The sequence below is a fragment of the Macrotis lagotis genome, chromosome 3, assembly GCF_037893015.1.
Source record: "Macrotis lagotis isolate mMagLag1 chromosome 3, bilby.v1.9.chrom.fasta, whole genome shotgun sequence".
Taxonomy (NCBI): domain Eukaryota; kingdom Metazoa; phylum Chordata; class Mammalia; order Peramelemorphia; family Peramelidae; genus Macrotis; species Macrotis lagotis.
Window position 1 is genome coordinate 25,444,525 of NC_133660.1, and position 21,320 is coordinate 25,465,844.

The following is a 21,320-nucleotide window of genomic DNA, read 5'->3' on the forward strand; positions in this document are numbered from 1 at the left end:
ACTCTCTCTCTCTCTCTCATATTATAAGCAGGAACAACTCCTTAACATCCCAATACCTGAGACATGGTCAACACTCTGAGGAGAGACAGGACTGATGAGGACCCAGAAATCATTTGGGTTCAAAGATAGATCTTTGAGGGTGGCTAGGTGGCGCAGTGGATAAAGCACCAACCCTGGAGTCAGGAGTACCTGGGTTCAAATCCAGTCTCAGACACTTAATAATTACCTAGCTGTGTGGCCCTGGGCAAGCCACTTAACCCCATTTGCCTTGCAAAAACCTAAAAAAAAAAAAAAAAAAAAATCTTTGAACAAATATCTCGGTGCCTCAGTTTCCTCATTCAATTCAGTTCAATAAACATTTCCTAATGGCATGCCATTCAGGAGGTCTTGGGCTAGAGATTGCGTAAGCAAAGCCAGAGTAGTCTCTGCTCTAATGGGGTTATTTTCTTCTGGGAGGGTGGGAGTTGAGGGGTAAGGGTGTTAGGGAGGTTGAGAAGTGAACAGCAGCAAGACTGCTGGGGATTTTGGGGAAGTCACATTTGAAGGAAGCTAAAGTGAGGAGGATTGCCCCTGCCGCTGCCCCTTATCAATGTGGAAAGCTGCCAATGGAAAAAAAAAAGCTGATACTCTATTCTCTCTGGGCAGAGTAAGATGGACACCAGTAATGGGCAGCTGTCCCACCCTCTGCTCTGAGAAGGGCCCAGGCCTATCCCCTGTGGGTGGCTTCAGCCCCCTCACAAAGGACCCATCCAGGGCCAAGCCATGTGGGGCCTCTGGGAACTATTTGAATTAGCAGCTCAGGACAGGAGCAGCATCCTAGTGGAGTCAGCTAACAAACAGAGGCATTCTAGCAGTGGGGGAACAGTAGCCAGAAGAATCGTTTATTTTCTACATTGCCACTCTGGTGGTAGAGTCAGTCTTCTGGGCGAACCACCAGTTCTTTTTAAAGTCATGCAATAACCAGCTTGTGATTTTTGTCAGTGTTTATTATAGCCATGAGGTTTTTATGATGTTCTGCTTTGAAATAGCTCAGCATCTTTTTGATTCATTTAAAATATCTTTAACTTTTTGTTTTAGATTCATTCTCAAGAACATCGACTCCTTTTAACAAGTCAAACAAAGCAGCCAGCCAACAGGGCACTCCCTGGGAAACCCTAGTCGTGTTTGCAATCAACCTCAAGCAACTTAATGTCCAAATGAATATGAGCAATGTGATGGGGAATACCACGTAAGTCATCCTTCCTTTAACCACCTTAGATGAGCTTCCTAAAGAGTGGCTGCTAGGAGGGCATGGATCCTGGAAGAATCTGCCTGGCTGAGGCCCCTGGGCAAGTCCCCTACCCCTGCTGGCTTCAGTTTCCTCATATGTCAGATGAGCTGGAGGAGTATCTCCAGTATCTCCACCAAGAAAACCCCAAGTGAGGTCCCAGTGGACGTGACTGAACCAAAGGAATAAGCACAACTTTTGTAGATTGTGAGCAGCATCCCTTTCTGTAAAGTTTCAACTTCAGGGGTGCAACTTGGCCAACAAATAAAGTATAGAAGGTGTAGCTCCAGGGGCACATCTGGTGGTGCCGCAGTTCAGGCCAAGGGCAGTGGGTGCTCTAAAAGAAGGGAACAAGACTTGAATGAGGCAGCTGGGAATGATTAGTCCAGGGATTTAGTCCAGTCATTTTCAAGGGGGGTGGAGGAGGATGACACTTGCTCTTTTTTTCCCTCAGAAGCAATGGGGGAAAAAAAAGTAAATTTAGTTTGATAGTAGGAAAAGCTTCCTAAACATGAGAGCTATCCCATAGTAGAATGGGTGGTTCTCCTCCATGGCTCTCTTCAAGCAGAAGCTAAATGAACTTGGTCAGTCCCTTTCAGGTTTCACTTGGATTAGCTCTCAGATTCAGGTCATGGTTGGACTCAGTGGCTTCTGAGATCCATTCCCATTCTCCAGTTCTTCAATTTGGTGAATATTTAAAAGAAAATTTCTTTTCTTGCTCTGTTATTATCATCAGACTGGGGCACTGTGTCCTTGGCAGAGTAAACTACCATTTTCATATTCTGAGATGGAAAAATCCATCCATCTCACTTAGAGTCCCATTTCCTTTCTTTTTTCCAGATGGACTACCAGTGGTTTGAAAAGTCAGGGTCGTCTGTCAGTGGGAAGTAATAGAGACCGAGAGATCAGCATGTCTGTTGGCCTGGGAAGATCCCAGTTAGATTCAAAGGGAGGCGTGGTTGGAGGTACCATAGATGTCAACACTTTGGAGATGGTTGGTATGTTGAAACATGTGGATCAGTCACTAAGCTGGGTTTATATTCTTCATCTCCTCGAAACCTGTTATGTTAAGGCTTCCTTTAAATGCAGAACCTCCTGCTTCTCCCTTGCAAAGGCAGCTAAGGCACTGCCTCCTACAGAAAAACCCAACCCCCACTCACTCCTGCCTTTTTCACTAATGATCTTGTATTGATTCTCTTTTAATTCTGTATATCCTTCAATATTAACTCCCTTTTTGGACTATAGACTCTTAGACATAGGAATCATTTCATTCTTTGTATTTATAGCCACAGAACCTCTCACAGCGCAAACATTTCATAAATGTCTGTTGCTGGTTAAATAAACATTAAAGATGAAATTATTCTATTAGTAGGTAAAAAGGTCTATTAGTTTGACTTAAAAATTTTTAAATGTTTTACTCTGATTATTTCTTTAATGATGACAGCTTTAAAAAATATCTAAAATGTATCTCTTTCAGCTCATATTTCTGAACATCCAAATCAGCAACCGAGTCACAAAATTCAAATTACCCTGGGTTCAACTGAAGCTCGTGTGGATTATATGGGGTCAAGCATCCTCATGGGCATCTTCAGTAATGCAGATCTCAAGCTGCAGGATGAATGGAAAGTGAATCTGTATAATACCCTGGATTCAAGTATGTCAGATAAAAGGTATTGGGTCACAGACCTGGTTTTGAATACTTTACATTTTTAGTCTCTGTTCTTGTATGTTTCCTAAAACTCTAGGCTTATTTTTTTTCAGCTAGGTATTTTATGTGGTATTTATTATTAACTTGAAATAGAATGGGAAAATCTGTTTAACTAATGTCATATTTACTGAAATACTTTCTTTTATGATTTAGTGAAATTTTTGTCCATGGAGATTTAAAGTGGGATATTTTCCAAGTAATGATTTCCAGATCAACCACTCCAGACTTGATAAAAATAGGAATGAAACTCCAGGAATTTTTCACTCAGCAATTCGACACAAGCAAACGGGCTCTCTCAACCTGGGGACCAGTTCCTTACCTTCCCCCAAAGGCAACGGCGAATCACCTAGAAAAGAATTCACAAGAACTGTGTAAGAATATACAATTACTTTGTATTTAAGAAAGCAGGGAGGTGGCACAGTGGATAGAGAGCTGACCTGGAGTCAGGAGGATTTGAGTTCTAATCTAATTTGATACTTCCTAGCTGTGAGAAACCGGGCAAGTCACTTAACCCTGGTTGCCTCAGTTTCCTCATTTCTAAAAGAGAAATAAGATTGATACTGATCTCCCAGGGTTGTTGTGAAGATTAAATGAGATAATAATTACAAAGCCCCTAGCAGTCCTTCAAGTGCCATATAAAAGCTACTCATGATTATTTTCAATCTTAATATTTTTAGCAGTCTCACTACTTGATACTTGAGTGTATTGGTGGTTCCATCCCTTTGTCTATCCCCTCTGCCAGTCCCAGAGGTGCTCAGCTCACTGGGGTGGAGGGCCTTAGCTCAAGAATCTCTGCCCCCTGGTTGCTGCCACATGACAGCCCACCCATTTCGTGTGTGTGTGTGTGTGTGTGTGTGTGTGTGTGTGTGTGTAATGTTTTTGTTGTGGGTTTTTTACTGCCACTTCTGGGTGCATGTGGTTGTCTGGCTCTTCAGGCCCATGTCGTCTATGGGACACTCTTTAGAACCATTTCTCACCTCTGGGAGAATAATGACTTCAAAAGGAAGAGGCTTTGCAGTGGTGAACAACTGGGAGCCATTAGAAGTTCCCTGCAGTCTCCCCCAGGCAGCCTTAAGCAGTGAGGGTCTGTCAGAGCCGGGGATCTGTCTCTTGTCTGCCTCGACATCAGCCACTCTTCTCCCTATCAATGGAGGCTAACAGCTGGGCTTTTGTTACTCTTAGTTTTCTCACGCATCCTCCTTGCCTCCCCACCCCTCCTGCCCCAGGTCCAGGTTCAGCTGCACACTGAAGGGCTGTCTTTCCGCTGCTCCATCTCTGTTGCATGATCTGCATTAATGGCCTGCTTTCTCTTGCAGTATTGGATGCCGCTCATCACCGCCACTGGCCTGGAGTGCTGAAGGTTGTATCAGGATGCCACATATCCTTGTTTCAGATTCCACTGCCAGAAGATGGGATGCAGTTTGGAGGCTCCATGAGTCTCCATGGAAACCACATGACCCTTGCCTGTTTCCACGGGCCTAATTTCCGCTCAAAGTCTTGGGCTCTCTTTCATTTAGAAGAACCAAATATCGCCTTCTGGACAGAAGCACAGAAAATCTGGGAAGATGGTAAGCAGCCCTAGCCATGTGGGTCTGTCTTATGGGGTCACAGAAATAGTCACTGGTCTTGACTTGAAGTCTTAGTCTTCTAATCTTCCAAACTCTCCAGTGATTCTTTTGCTCCTGACTGTGGCCAGACCTCATGCAGGAGGACAGACCATGGGGACCTGCCAATTGGGCCTCTCTCCCCTGACTGGGCAGTCCTGACCCAGTTCTCCAGTAGGTACTGGGGAGCCGAGGTTCTTCTGGCCCTCCTACAGGGAGATCTGTGACCTCCTCGCCAAGCTCACCTTTGTGGTTTTTGAATCAGCTTTTCCCAAGTTTTGTCATCACCAAATCCTTGATTTCAGTGTGCTGTAGAAGATGTTTCTAAGAAAGGAGATATTGTGCCTGTGAGTCAGCTCCAGGTAGAGAAGTAAACCCAGGAGCAAGAACAACTGGACCCTGCTGGACCCTCAGAATTCCCTTTATCCCAGATATGGCAGGAGAAAGCAGGAAAGGAAGTCCTTTGTGGTCCTAGAGTTGTGGCTGCAGTGCCATGTGGGAAGCTTTGAAAAGTTTGTCACCTATAAGATCAAGGCTGAGAAGAGGAAAGGGCCAAAAAAAAGTGGAAGTAACCAGGATTCAGATCAGTGTCCTGGGATTCCTAGTGGTCCCGTGGAAGATGGGAAGTCTTGGAGGTTCAGCTAAAAGGGGAGAGACAGGGAGGCAGAGAGGGGGATAGAAGGACAGGAGAGCCTGACCATGCAGTGAGATTTGGAATTGGGGTGGGAGGGTTCAGGAGACAAGTTCTGAGGTTCCCAAGGGAGAAGTGAGATGAGATTGTGAAGCTGGGAAGAAGGAGGAGACCAGAAGGGCTCAATGTTAAAGCCCCTGCTGACCAAGTGCTGACTTCTGGAGAAGAGAAAGATAAATATTTAGACAGGATCCTAGAGCATCCCCCTGGCTGCCCTTCTACCCCAAACTCCCCACCCCTTGCTTTCTAACCTGTGACCCAGCTGCAGGCCTTTCTCTGCCTGTACCCCATGTCTACCAGGCTCTTCCCTCCTCTGCTCGCCCCCAGCTCCCACCTACTTGAGGAACCCTTCTCCACCCTCCCCTCTGTTATTGCCTCCTTTTGACCATGTGCTCCTTGAGACTAGGAACTGTTTGTGCCTTTTTTTTTGTATTCTTATCTCCAGCCCTGGCACACTGTAGGGACTTAATAAATACTTGTGGAGGGCAGCTAGGTGGCACAGTGAATAGAGCACCAGCCCTGGAGTCAGGAGGATCTGAGTTCAAATTTAGTCTCAGATGCATAATAATTACCTAACTGTGTAACCCTTTGCAAACTGCCTTGCAAAAAAAAAAGCTAACTAAAAAAATACTTGTGATCCTACATTAGTATCAAAGGAAGAAAGATTGCTGAGGAACTAGGGTAGGGGTCGGGGGGAGTCTGGTGTAAAGCATTTACCAGCCCCAGGGCATCAGAACTGGTCACAGCACCAAGGAGGGAACCCAGTGTGTTCTAGAGGAATTTGATGAGGGCAGTAAAATAGAAGGCTTGGGACAGGAAGAACAGCAGCATGGAAAAGGGCCTGGAGTCCCAGAGTCAAGGTTCCCAGAGACAAGGTACTGGCTCTGGAGCCAGTGAACAAAAAATGCCAGGTGACCAAGTCATTCAGTTCATCAGATGAGAAGAGCAGAAAACCAAGGAAAGTGGTATTTGAGGAGGCCTGTGTGAAGGGGCTCACTCCTCCTGAGCCGGGGATGGGTAGACACAGCCCCATCGGGTGGCTGTCCCTCAGCATTGCTGATTTGGGGACAGGAATGGTGGCCATAAGGACTGTTTGACAAAGGGGAGCAGGGCAGCCACATCTTTCTGTTGTTTAGAAGAATGGCAAAGAGGCAGCCAGTCCAAGGTGGTGATGATGGTAGGGCCTCTCCTTGCTCTGACTTTCTCAGGCCTTTGACAGAATCAGAGATCAGATGGATGCTGTTCATCTCCATATGTAGGAGGGACCAGGATCAGCAGCGCAAGCAGCTTGGAGCATCTTTGGGAAAGAGAGATCTGGTCCCCATGAAGGGCCATAGGGATAGGGGTCAAGAATTCGGCACCTCAGGAGCGGCTAGGTGGCATAGTGGATAAAGCACCGGCCCTGGAGTCAGGAGTACCTGGGTTCAGATCTGGTCTCAGACACTTAATAATTACCTAGCTGTGTGGCCTTGGGCAAGCCACTTAACCCCATTTTCCTTGCAAAAACCTAAAAAAACAAAAAAAGAATTCAGCACCTCCTGACTCCTGGGCATCAGTAGATAGTGCTCTCCAGGGCAGCATGCCTCTAAAGTAGTCACAGCTGGGAGGGAGGAGACCTCCAGTCCTAGTTCCTGATCAGGGTCCATCCATCTCTGGTCATTGCAGTAATATCTAAATAGATTTACCTAATTATAAAAAAAAACCCAACAGAAAATGCAAATAAAAATCTAAACACAGATGGATTTACCTAGTAGTAAATTTTTCTTTTCCCCTTTGGGTCAGGTTCAAGTGATCATTCTACATATGTAGTCCAGACATTGGATTTTCATCTGGGTCACAATACCATGGTCACCAAACCCTGTGGTGCTTTAGAGAGTCCCATGGCCACAATTACCAAGATCACAAGACGTCGCCATGAAAATCCACCTCATGGAGTGGCAAGTGTGAAGGAGTGGTTCAATTATGTCACTGCCACCAGGAATGAAGGTTAGTCACTCAAGGTCTCTCTAACGGGGACAAACCCTCTTATCTAGTATTTGAAGATTCATAAAAAACTCCTTGACAAACAGTCTCATGAGGCAAGTCATACAAATATTATTTTCTTCTTACCAGGAGGAAGCTGAGGCTTAGAGAGGCTATGGGGTTTGCTAATGGACAGTGGGAGGAGAAAAGAGGGAAGCATTCTTGTGGGCACCAATAGATGCTCAGGGTGTCTCCCAAGTCTTTGGGTAGTTCTAAGCTACACTGAGTTCTAAGAAGAAGGATTACTGCCCGAAGATTTGGGGAGGGGGGGGCGGGGCGCAGTTCCATAAACTGCTAGTATCATTTAACAATTTAATAACCTCTAAGATCCGACTCTAAAATCCATGAAGTTACCTCTTCAAAAGTTTGAGAAATTTATTTCAAAAAATTTAATGGAATTGCTAAGGTCATTATGTCATCCATGTTAGTATTCAGGCCTGATCTCACAATGTTTGGAGTCTAAACCATTTTTAAGAGTTTTTATAAAAGCTAATTTTTCTAATTTGAACAAGTTCTTCTGTCTTCACGAAGAAGACTCATTTGGAGTCAGGCTCCTTAATTGGACATTAATTAATTTTTATTTTTCATTTTATCCATATAGAGTTAAACCTGCTTCGAAATGTTGATGCTAATAACACAGAGAGCAGCACGACTGTAAAGAGCTCTAGTCTATTGAGTGGATTCAGAGGAGGTTCTAGTTACAACCATGAAACAGAGACCATCTTTGCCCTTCCACGGATGCAGCTGGACTTCAAATCTATTCATGTGCAAGAGCCACAGGAGCCTTCCTTGCAGGGTAGGTGGTTGTGACTTTGGGTTTCCTGGCTACAACTACATATTCAGTTATCTCAAATAATTAAGTCATTGGTCTTAGGAAAACACAGCCAGCCCTGAGTCTAGTGCAGAGGCAAGGAACATCATCATTCAATCATATTTATTAATTCTTTTAATAAGATGTATTTTTTGGTTGAGGATGTATTTATCCTTTTGGAAGTTTAGCATTCATTTCACAAATATTTTCAAGGGTGCCACTGCTAGATAGCATGGTGGATAGAGCCCTGACCTTGGAATCAGGAGTATGGGAGCTTGAATCCAACCTCAGACACTTGTGGTGCAAGTCACTTCACCCCAATTGTTTTGCGTCTAGGGCCATCTTCAGTCATCCTGATTCCTGTCGGGCCACTGGACTCAGATGACTCTGGAGGAGAAAGTGAGGCTAAGGACTTAGCATAGCCCCCCTCACTCAAATCCAACTCATGGGTTTGTCATGGCTCCCTGATGTCATAGTCTTCTTCATTAAAGAAGGACAAACATCAGCAATAGCAGCAGCAGCATTGTCAAGGGTTGAATGTAAAACACTTTTTAAAATGAGTTTCAGTATTTATCATGCATATTAGACAGTTTTTATTCCTTAAAATTCTTATTTCTATCAGAAAATATGGTAAGTTCTAAAGAAGGTTCCTTTTACCTTCCTGGTATGCTTTGTGTTCAGCACAGAGATGTGGTGATTTTTACTAGAAAAACTCGAGCTAGTTTTGTTTTCCTATACAACTCGCTATAAAAATAAAGATGTGGTTTATGTTTGTATAAACATATGTATGTAGCTATGTAGGTAGATAGGTAGATGAGCTATCTAGCACTGCTCTGATGACTCCCAGAAGCTACATGTAAAATTTAGCTTCTATGTATGTATATCCATATATATACCTTTATATGTAAGACACATGTCTCACCCTGAGAAAGAGGAAGGAACCTTATTAAATTAAAATTATTTCTTAAACAAAAAACATTTTCAGGGGCAGCTAGGTAGCACAGTGGAGTCAGGAGGACCTGAGTTCAAATCCAGCTCAGACAATAATTACCTATGTAACCTTGGACAAGTCACTTAACCCCATTGCCTTGCCAAAAACAAAAAAAAACCATTTTCTCCTTTCCAGACACCAACATCAAGCCAAAAGTGGAATGTAGTGTGGTAACAGAATTCACTGACCACATTTGTGTGACTATGGATGCTGAGCTGATTATGTTTCTTCATGACCTAGTGTCTGCTTATCTCAAAGAAAAAGAAAAAGGTAGGCAATATATAACCTTTTGAAAATTGAGAGAAGGGGGTGGCTAGATGGCACAATGGATAAAGCACCGGCCCTGGAGTCAGGAGTACCTGGGTTCAAATCTGGTCTCAGACACTTAATAATTATCTAGCAGTGTGGCCTTGGGCAAGCCACTTAACCCCATTGCCTTGCGAAAACCTTAAAAAAAAAAAGAGTAGATTGGGAACTCCTTGAGAGGAGGGATTGTTTGTTTCATTATTCTTTGAATGTGTCTTCGGGGCCTGGCACTTTGTAGATGCTTAAAAACAACAGCAACCCCTTGTTGATTAATTAATTGACTGGTAGACAGTGAACACTTTGAGTTCTCTCAGTTATGCTCAATTAGGCACAGTTGGTTGGCAGTACATTAGTGTGGTCATATGATCCACATTGGGTACTTGCTTAGGACCCCTTGGGGATACCAAGATGCTAAAGAAAAGAAAAAGATTTCTTACAGCATGATAGAAATTGAACAAAAAGAGGTCGCAGCCTCATCGGATCCGGAGTACTGCACTCAGTCCTGAGCACAAGGTGCAGGAGAGGAACTGGGCGTCATCTCTTCTGGACTAGGGTCGGCTTCTGGGATCCAGGCTCGGCCTTATGAAGGCTGCAGGAGGGTCGTGTTGGCTGGGGATGAGTTTCCCCTCAGTGAATGCTGGTGCCCACTTCCCTCTCTGAGCTGTCATCATCCATGTATTCTAAGCCACATCAGGAAAGAACTGCTGAGCTCTGCCAAGCCAAGGGCGAACTTGTGGAAAAGAGAGAACAAGGAACGCAGGAGGAAGATTGGGAGTTTGGCTGTCGATCAAAGGGCCCCAGGAAGTAAAGAGCTTGAAAGGTTCAGAAGTGGAAGCTCCGTTAATATCTGTTACAGCGAAAGAGCAAAATGTTGTAACTCAGCTCAGCAAAAGTGAGCCTTGAGGCCTAAGAGCAGTCTAGGAGGCCTTCCCTCAAGGCCATGAAGTATCCATGACTCTAGTCCACTGAAGGGAATAGGGAGCAAATGGACCCACAAATGTAATTAAATCCAAAGTCAAGAGTATTCATAACAGATTCCACTACCTCCTGTGATTTGGAATTTTGTCCAAAGAGCCATAAAACTGTGTGTGCCTTTTGATCCATCCAGAGCACTGTTAGGTCTGATCCCAAAGAGATAAAAAGGGGAGGAAAAGACTTACTTGTACAAAAATATTTTTAGCAACTCTTTCTTTTTATAGAGGGAAAGAAGTTGTGGTATTGTAACAGAATATCACTATGACATAAGAAATAGCAAGCAGGGTGATTTCAGAAAAAAATAGGAAGATTAGATGAACTGATGATGCAAAGTGGAGTGAGCAGAATCAGGAGGGTATTGTACAACAATTAACTGTGAGTGACTTAGCTATTCCTGGCAATACAGAGCTCCAAGATGACCTAGGATGAAAAAGAGAAAATATAAGGATTAATATACAAATCAAAGCATAATTTTTTTACTTCATTTTTCTTGGGATTTTTTAACTTTTTTTTTCACAATGTGACTAATTTAGTATTTTATATGACTGATTACATAGGTATAATTTTTCTCAAATTGTTTGCCATTTCAGTGAAAGGGGGGTTATTTTACATGTATTTGGGGGAAAAATAACTATTTTTTTTTATTTTAAAAGAAAAAGAATCCTCCACCTTTTACTTTTAGAACCACTGGATAACAGTATATATTTTACTATTTGTACAAACCTACAAAATTGTAGTCAGAAGTTCACAGTAGAAAGATTTTTGTAAAATTAATTTCCAGTGAAAGAGTCATGACCTAAAGATTAGCCTGAAATAAAGAATATTTCAAATTTTTCTTTCTGTGAATTAGGAAAAATAGTATTTTATTTAGCTGTATTTTCCAGGGCATGAAAGATCATATAGTCGTCCTTTCTGAAGGGCAGAAATGTGGTCATCCTTTCACAAATACTCTTCCTGATAAATCTGATTTAGGGAAGAAATCTGCCAGTTGGCAACCAAGCTTGGGAACCCATTTGAAGGACAGCCTCTTAACAACTTTGAATTATTCCTTACATCACAGTGCAAACTCCTTGTGCTAAAAATAAACATCAAGAGAAATACTAAAAATGAAGACTTGAAGACACCTGTGAGACTCAGCTAGAATTTGGAGGAAATGATTTCACCATGGGCCAGGTGCCTGACATAGATACATGCAAGCCACACTTCAATTTCATCTTTTCAGTTTTGTTTTCTCTTTTTAGTTTTGTTTTTTATTTCATAGTTTTCATGCCCAGTCTTGAAAGGCTTTCATATTCTTGTCTGACTTTTAAGGAATGACAGAGTTTATTTCACTAAATATATTTGGAGTTAATGGTTTTCATAGATTTTTATATTTCTTTGTTGTCTTTACCAACCACTGTAACCTAAAATACAGTTTGTCCTGGGCATTTTTAGGAAGTTTAAATATTTTAGTATATTAAATATTTTAGTATTTTAGTATAAATATTTTAAGAACTGAATGAATAGAATGCTCAAGAAAATGTCATCTAGAAATGAATTCTAAATGGATGCTAAATCTTTGTTAACCTATTGTCTCATCATCTTGTCAGCATCCTACAGAATTACTTTGGGGCAGTGATGTTAAATATTACTGACAAAAAATGTCACTTTTAGGCCAAGGTCATTTTTAAAGTTTGTCTTTAACACCAGTTCTGTCAAATTGTTTTTTAAGGAGCTCTTTTATTTGTCAAGTTGTTACTCAGAAAGGAATTGTGGCAGATGCTTCCTAATTGATGTTGGAGGAATAAGACTTCCTGTGCCACTTCTTTGTTCTGTAGTGTAATATACTTCACTTGAACTTTAAACTTTAAAACTTTAAACTTTAAAAGATATTTTAGAATGAGTCTTTAGCCAGGTCTTAAAGGAATTAAGACAGAAGTAAATAAAGGAAGCTAAGGTGATTTATTCCACTGGAGTATAGAGAAAACTTGTCAGTCAAAATAGCCTGAATTTGGAGGTGTTGGTCTTGTTTTCTCACTGATAATTTCCTCTTGTATTTCCTGTTGATTTCAAATGAATTTCTAAGATTCACAAATTAATTTCTTTTTTACTCCAGCTATTTTTCCACCTCGACTGTTATCCACTCGACCAGGACAGAAAAGTCCTGTCATCATTCATGATGACAATTCCTCTGAGAAGGACAGAGAAGAAAGCATCACATACACTACTGTAGACTGGCGAGATTTCATGTGTAACACCTGGCACCTGGAACCCACACTACGGTGTGTATTCTTGTCTGTATTATGGCAGAAAAAGTGTTTTTGGAAGGGTGGCTCATCTAGTGGCATTTCCCCAAAGCCACTATTTTTTGAGGGTGATTTTGAATTGGGGCCTCTGGTGCCCCGGCTGTCTTGCACTCCTTAGGCCGTTGGTTCCCACTGCATCCTCTCTCTGCTCACCCTCCAGAAGGGCTGGAGGGTTTTGTAAGGAGATGGACACAGCCTTGGGTCACTTGGAGGCTTTCAGAATGTTCCCAAGTATTTTGCTTTGATTTTTCCTAAATAATAACATATCAAAGCCCTTTTCTTGAAACAGATAACCACTCGGGGTGGGGGTGGGGGGTTGGCAAGCCCAGAAATAGGATTGCTGACTGCTATTAGGCTCCAGGCTCCCTTTGCCTTCTCTGAACCATTTGATACAAAAAAATTGTGGGGTCTGGTCCTGTGAGAGACCTCACCGGGGCAGGAGGCTTTCCTCCTCATGACCCAGTCCTTCATTCCCTGGCTTCTCAGAGGGTTGCCTGAGATGTTCAGAAGATGCAAAGAGCACGGGCATTTTCTTAGTAGATACCTTTTCCCACAGGGACCTTTTGGCATCATCAAGTGTGTGACTGTCACCTCCCACTATAGCACAAGTTGGATCCAATGTAACAAACTACCAGTTTTAGGACTCATTGATTTCTTAGTGACCAGAGACCCCTTCTGCTGAAAGATGAGGGAGCTGTGACCCTGAGTGGTGAAGGGGCTTGTCCACCATGACCCAGGGGCAGGCTGCTATCCTGAGATTGAAGCTTGACTCTTCCCCTCCCTCCTCACGACCCACTGCCTCCTTTAAGTGAATCAGAGGGTGCTGGAGTGCCTCCCCACTCTTCCTGTTTAGTGAAGACATCTCTCATTTTGATCATGCTTTAGTCTTCATAAGATTGCCCTGCAAGCTTGACTGTGACCGTCACTACTCCCCCTTTCGCCAGTGAAGAAAGTAAGGTTCATCCAGATGAGGTGGGGTTTTTTCCCCTTGGTCACTCAAATTCAGAGCTGTAGTTTATACCCAAGTCCTCTCTAGGGCAGTATAGTCCAATTCAAAGAGCTCTGGGGACCTTGGGTTCAAATCCTGGTTCTGCTACATAGTACATTGGTAACCCTGGAGAAGTCTCTACCTCTCTGGGCCTCAGTTGGTCACCTTGTAAGATTAAGGAATTGGATTTGGGAATCCAGGCCGGATTGGAATCACCACATGACCTCTTCTCAGTTCTCCAGAGGCCAATCTCTTCCATGTCCCCCATGACCCCCAGATAAAGAAAACATCCAACATTTTATAAAGGCCAATGTTATTACCCCAAAAACAATTTATCAAAATGTCTTGGAAACCATGACATCTCTGTGGACAAGAGCCAGTGACTGCTTTGACAGGAGTAAATTTTCATTCAAGGAATATTCCATAACCAAATAAGCCAAACATAATGACTCTGGGCAAAGTGAACTTATGGCCTTTTCTGTAGAATTGTTTGAGAAATTTAAAATGTTAAAGTCATTTGGATAATGCTGAATACACATAAATAAAGGTACAAATACTACAATTTTCCATTTACTTGTCATTGAAACCACAGCTCTTGCCTTAGAACATTAGGAGGAGCAGTAGTAGCAGTAGTTTTCTTTTTCCATATTTGAGCAGACTTTATATCATGGGATCCGCACATGGATTTTTAGCTAGAAGGAGCCTTACAGATCTTCAAATTTGCTTTCTCCTTTTTTACAGCTAAGCAAACTGAGACATTGAACATGGAAGTGACTGGCCCACAAAACCCAGATTGGATTAGCCCTTCTGGCTCCAAATCCATTGTCCTTTCCCCTTTGGCTGCTGATTCTAGAAACTCTTAAGGGATTCTTTAAAACTAAACAGATTGTTTTTATTGCTCTCTGAGACATTCCAATTAATATCTACCCCAAACCTAAAAAAGTTTTAAGTAAGATCCATCAGTAAAATAGCAAAAAGGAAAAAACAATGTGCCTTTCATTTGGGCTTTCTTAAGAACCAGTAGAGGATGTATTTAATCTCTTTTGGCCCCAAATGCATGCAGCATTAGCCAAATTGTTTAAGACTATGATCCAGGTAACTTAGGACTGGGGGTTTGGATTATGTTATCTAATGTTACTAATTTTTACATCTTAAAATTTTTATAAGTAAAAAGATCAAGATTTTAGTTCTATGGAAGGCTTCAGTTAAATTTTTTCTTTCTTTTTAAGGTTAATCTCCTGGACTGGAAGAAAAATTGACCCAGTAGGTGTTGATTATATTCTTCAAAAATTGGGCTTCCACCATGCCAGAACCACTATTCCTAAATGGCTTCAAAGAGGAGTCATGGACCCATTGGATAAGGTTCTCTCTGTCCTCATCAAAAAACTCGGTACCTCCCTGCAAGATGAAAAAGAAAGGAAAGGAAAGGACAAGGAAGAACATGAAAGCAGAACCATCTAGGAACACTGAAGGATTTTATTGTATAATAAAAATTATTTTCTGTATAATTTAAAAATTATTTTAAAAGGGTTTTGGTTACTGTGTTCAAACAGTTTGTGAGTTTATCTGTTTAATATGATAGCGCCACCATTCTGTATACAGTGAAGTATTGCATGATGATGTAAATTTTGTGAAAAAAATAGATTAAAAATGTAAATCTTCCGGTTAGCATTTATAACTGTATTATGTGCAATATGATTCCTGCATCCTTAAAATATTTGCAGATTAACTGTGAATTTTTGTGACTAATTAGTCATAACTTTTTTTTTTAAATCTTGCTGATAATTTGACCTTCTTTTTGGTTGGTAATGGCTTTTATCCCCCTTGGTAATGTGTAGACTTGTATAAATTTCAGTATGTATATAGTTTAAAAAACTGTGATATGATTGCATAAGTATTAAAATGTGTTTGTTACGGTTGTAATAAAAAGCCATGATAATTTATTTTCAGTGTGTTATGTCCCAGCCTTCATGTCTGTATCTTTGTTTTCTTTTGTAGCTTGTTACTTCACAGTGGCTCTGATAGCTGTCTTGAACTTTGACCATTGGACTCTTTAAGGAACGTGATTAAGTAGCACTTCCTAACTCTTGATACCCAAAACAATTAGTTAAGCTCTAAACTCAACCATAAAGTCACAAGTAGGCACTAAATGGAACATTTTTGTCTGCTGTAGCCACACAACCGTGTTTTCTGCCATTCCCCTTTACTGACTATACTCCAGGAAAATGGAACCACTCTGCCCTTCTTCTCAGTATGCCTTCTTGCATCATGACTTTACTCTGCTATCCCTCATGCCTGGAATAGATCTTCTTTCTTCACTCCTCATCAGAGGGGATAAAGTGAGATTAGATAAGGATTTGTAGCTATGGCTATCTTCAGCTTGGTTGCTGCCTCCATCATACTAGACATGGACACCATGCAAGCCATCTGTTGAGCAGGTGTCCCCTTCTCTGGCCATGAAACCACCACATTCTTAGATCATAGATTCCCTGATGACATCCTTTACATTAGTCTGTATAATTCCTCACTAGTAACATGTTCCAGCTAGTTCACATGTTCCATGTACCTATTTATCAATCACAATCACATAAAGCCATATAACATCAGAGGGAAAATATTGATATTAAAGAACAGAGTCTTATTTCAAGGAGAAATTTGAACTTGTGAAGAGATGCGCAGCTTCCCAAAGGGAATTCAACCCATTCTCCTTTTCATCTCTGACCCAGGCAAAATATCTTACCTATACATACTGATCAATGAATGTGAGCCACCCAAATACATACATACATATATATATATACATATATATATATATATATATGTATATACATATATATATGTATATACATATATATATATATATATTCTGGTTTTGAATGAAGAATAAGAATCTTTCTCAGTGAAATCTCTAATAGTAAGAAATGAAAATTAAAAAGTTCTATCACCTATCAGATTGAGAAAAACAACAAAAAATAAAAATGGCAATTGTTGGAAGACATGCATAGACACTTTTAGTGGACTGTGAATTGGTCCATTCTATAAGGCCATTTGGAACTCAAGGGGTTACTGAAATGTGTACATACTTTTATCCTATAATACCACTGCTAAGTATGTGATAGACCCCCCAAGAGATTGAGGAAAGAAGGCATTTCTTTTTAAAAAAATTATGGTGGGAAGGCTAGGTGGCACAATGGATAGAACACTGCCCTGGAGTCAGAAGGACCTGAGTTCAAATGTAGCTCACAATTATTACCTGGCTGTGTGACCTTGGGCAAGTCACTTAACCCCATTGCAAAAGCCTTGCAAAAAACAACCAAAAAAAATGACAGCACTTTTTGTCAGTAATAAAAGATTGGATATAATTGATATCCCATAACCACTGAGGAATGGATGAATGGATTATGGGACATAACTAAATTCAAATTAGAAAGTATCATGCTCTCAGAAAAATATGGAAAGCCATAAACTGATACAAAAAAAGAAACAAGCAAAGTGGGAGAACATGTTTATAATATTGTTTTTTATGTCTAGATCCTATATCTATTTTGATCTTACCTTGGTATAGGGTGTGAGATGTTGGTCTAATCCAAGTCTCTGCCATACTGCCAATTTTCCCAACAGTTTTTATTGAAGAGAGTTCTTATCCCAGAAGCTGGACTCTTTGGGTTTATTAAACAGCAGATTAATCAATTCCTGCTATTTCTTTTGCACCTAATCTATTCCACCGGTCCACCACTCTTGTTTCTCAGCCAGTACCAGACAGTTTTGATGACTGAGGCTTTATAATTTTAGACCTGGTAGGGCTAAGCCACCTTCTTTTGCACCTTTTTTCCAGGAGAACATTGTAGTAAACAATGTTGAATGATGATCCACTGATTGAAGATGATTATGAAGGCTTAAGATGAAAGGTACTATCCAGAGAAAGAACTGGTAGAGCCTGAATGCAGATTGACAATGCTTACCCTTGTTTTTCTTTCACAGCATGACTTACATGGAAATGTGTTTGGCATGTCTAACATATGTCAAGTTTCTTGCCTTCTCAATGAGGGAGGGAGAGGATCCAGAACACAAACACTGAAAAAAGAATATTGAAGTTGTTTTACATATAATTGGGGAAAATATTAAAAAAAATTTTTAAAAATCATTCTTCAAGGTATCATAACAATGTATGTTAACTAAATATATATGTGAGCCTAATGGCATTGAATCTTAATTTTTTTTAAAGGAACACATTTATTTAAAAAAAAAAGTGGGTCTTGGACCCACGCCCACTACAGGATCAAAAGAGAAGTCCCAAGAACATGAATAGTGCAAACATTTCTTTGGCGAAGACTTGTTACCACTTGGCCTTGACCTTCTTTGCTTCTATTTTTTTTAATTCATTTCTAATTTATAGAATAAAACAGCATTTCCATAATGTGATGTAATACATTATGGAAACTAATTTTTTAAAGAAAAACATTTAAAGAATAGACAGGCAATGTGTGAGACTTAAAAACTCAACAAAATAAAACAAATCAAAGATAAGGAAGAAAGACATGTAGCAAAGTACCTGAGTTATGGGCATCTCAAATCCAGGAAAGTCTTTTCACTTCAATTAGAAATGAAGCAAATAAAATTAAAATCACTAAAGAAAAAAAAAACAGGAAAGAAATCCTTAAACTCTCACAAGAAAATGCAGAGGAAGGGCAAAAGTCCAAAGGGTAAGAATGTGAGAAACATCTCTGTAGGCATCCACATGTGTGTTTATATGTAGATGTATGTATATCCATGTATATATATATCACCTCTCATCCATATGTGTGCATATAATGCCTCTCCCAAAGACACTATAATTACTGTTATTTTAAGAGGCAATGGAATCTTGGACAGGTATGATCATCGTGTCCTGTGTGGAGACAGAGGGTTTGTCCCTGGAAAGACTTCACTCACTGTGCTGGCTAAAAAGGAGTCAAAGGAAAAGAACTAAGGGAATTTATTTCCTGAGAGAATTGAATTTATTCCTATCTTGTGTGGAAACAAAGAGAATTACTCAAGACTAATAGACATCAAGAGGAAGTGAGGATTGAGACTATGTTTGCCCAAATTTAGAAGTCAGCAGTTGTAGTGATAGTTGGATATGTTTGGGCTGTGACCTAGCTCACATTTCATACAGTGAAAATAATTGCTTTTTTTGTTTTACTGTCTCTGTTATGCTGTTAATAGATAATATAATCAGTAGCCATGACATTTAGATCTAGTGAATTAATACATTTGATTTAGAGATAAACCTTGGTAGTTTAATAAACTATGTGGGGACACATAGCTAATTCCTTAATCAATAAGAGAGATGTTACAATTACTGTGGAAATTGCAAAAAAAAATATTGTAAGCAATAAAAAGTTGTTTCCATACTTGAATATCTAATCATGAGCAGACAAGGTCAAGGACAATGTAAGCAACGACATGGGTTGAGTTCCCATAACTTCATTTACTTAACATGGGATGCATGAGGATGGAATTCAGCAGAGAGTGAGATCAACCTAACTGGGAGTGGGGGGGGGGGCTGAAGGAATTGGATAATATTAATCCCACAAAAGCCTTTTGGCTTCTGTAATCTGTGCTCTCACCCCTCCTATTTGAGGAATGGATTCCGCTTTTGGCCAGAATCCCTCTGTTGGATCCCTCTATAGTTCTTGCTATAACAAACAGCTGATACTGGGATTTGTGTTAAGCTTGTTTCTTTTTTTCTTTTTTCTTTTTTTAGGTTTTTGCAAGGCAATGGGGTTAAGTGACTTGCCCAAGGCCATACAGCTAGGTAATTATTAAGTGTCTGAGGGTGAATTTGAACTCAGGTCCTCCAGCCTCCAGGGCCGGTGCTATATCCACTGTACCACCTAGCTGCCCCTCAAGCTTGTTTCTGGCAATATCTTTTAATGATCTTAGAATCCATGATGAAAATGAGGAAGATGAACTAATAGAAAGTAGAAAGGATAGCAATAGCCTCACTTAAGCTACCCTTAGAATATGCGAGTCTAACCTGGGTGACCTATAGATTTTAGAATCACATGCAGAGAGATGGAAGTTACATCCACTGGATCTGATGAGATCACCAGGAGAGCAGGGACTGAGGCCCATATGTGCCTAGGAGGCAAAACACAAATTATGAGGCTATAAAAGGAAATGAGCAATTAGACTCCTAAAATGATGTCATCCAGTAGGAATTTATTCAGTCTCTATGATGCTGAGGACAGAAGGACATTCTTTTACTGAGAATGGAACTGATGTAAGATCCCTGAGAGGGGCTGGGGAAGTCTGATAAGAGAACTAAAGAAAGACATATGGAGGGAAATGAGTAGTCAAAGAACTTGAAATGGTGATGGAGAATATATACAGAAAGTATTAATAAAGTTTGGAGGGACTTCAGGAAGGCAGATATGTTGGTTCACTATTTATAAACTTCAAGTGATTGGCATGAAATATCCCCTCCCATACCCCCCTCTACACTCTTGGTCCCCAGAGGGAGTAGACTCAAATTTGAAGCACAAGGGTACTAAAGCACCAGGGCCCAGGTCCTGGTCTAAGGAGTCTGGGAGCCCCCATTACATTTACTTCTGGGTCCGGTACCCCCAAAGGATGAGTCAGTCAATTCCCTGCCCCACCAAGCTTGCTCTTTTCACAAAAGTGAGAAAAGTCATCAGTTGACATCATGCTTGCCCTGCACATGATCAGATTACCCAACATGGAGTGAGACGTACCTTGCATCCTGCATTTTCCTACCAAGTAAATAGGTAAAATTTCCTATGATTGGCTGCATCATTGGAAGAGGTTGCATCTCTAAAACTGGCAGGCTGGGGCAGTCTTCTGCTGCATCCAAAAAGTAAAGAATCTTGTTCACTCATGAACTTCCCCTCTTTTATATAAGCTCTGAGAAAAGGATAGGAGTCTCTCCTTTCTGTATATACATATATGTATCCACATATATATGGGGGGGTATATAGAAGGTGTCAAGAATTATTTTTTTAGTTTTTGCAAGGCAATGGGGTTAAGTGGCTTGCCCAAGGCCACACAGCTAGGTAACTATTAACTGTCTGAGACCAGATTTGAACCCAGGTACTCCTGACTCCAGGGCCGGTGCTCTATCCACTGTGCCGCCTAGCCACCCCAGGTGTCAAGAATCTTGAGGAAAATAATGGGGAGGGAATGGAAAGGAAGGAAGCCTAGTAGTACCAATGTCAAACTTAAGTACCAACAATAATTATCTAATCAAATTGTCCCTGGGTAGAGAGTCAATCGGGAAAACAAATTATTTCTACAACCTGCAAATCAAAACACAATTTCATCATGTTTAATAAACTCAAAGACCCCATGCTATTGGGGCAGAAGCTCATTATTCAACAACATTTCTGGAAAAAATGAAAAGCAGTCAACCAGACATTAAGTTTAGACCAACACTTCCTACCATAGAAGTTCCAAATGGATGTATGACTTTGATGTAAAAGGTAGCTAGGTGGCTGTTAATCAAGTTTTGGCTTTTTTTTTTTTAACAGAGGTATCTCCAAACCCAAGTGTGACAAAGCAGGCCAGAGACAGAGTGCCAATAAAGCAGATAATGGTTTATTAATTATTTTGTTTGCAAGAACTGATCTGCAAATCAGGGGATTACTCCATTCCTTCTTGTTGTGGAGCCAGA

The 21,320-nt window shown here is 40.8% G+C and overlaps 1 protein-coding gene across 9 annotated transcripts in view; it reads left to right on the top strand.

Moving 5' to 3' along the window:
• Window positions 1-15,591, top strand: part of BLTP1 (bridge-like lipid transfer protein family member 1) — a 220,707-nt gene extending 205,116 nt beyond the window's left edge. For all 9 annotated transcript variants that reach the window (XM_074228344.1, XM_074228349.1, XM_074228350.1 and 6 more), the window contains 10 exons: window positions 1,078-1,228; window positions 2,108-2,265; window positions 2,745-2,937; window positions 3,129-3,346; window positions 4,292-4,543; window positions 7,053-7,256; window positions 7,894-8,088; window positions 9,230-9,364; window positions 12,471-12,636; window positions 14,878-15,591. In XM_074228344.1, the coding sequence (XP_074084445.1) occupies window positions 1,078-1,228; window positions 2,108-2,265; window positions 2,745-2,937; window positions 3,129-3,346; window positions 4,292-4,543; window positions 7,053-7,256; window positions 7,894-8,088; window positions 9,230-9,364; window positions 12,471-12,636; window positions 14,878-15,109 (1,904 nt within the window). In that variant the 3' untranslated portion in view covers window positions 15,110-15,591. The remainder of the gene's footprint in view (window positions 1-1,077; window positions 1,229-2,107; window positions 2,266-2,744; window positions 2,938-3,128; window positions 3,347-4,291; window positions 4,544-7,052; window positions 7,257-7,893; window positions 8,089-9,229; window positions 9,365-12,470; window positions 12,637-14,877) is intronic.
• Window positions 15,592-21,320: the final 5,729 nt, after the last annotated feature.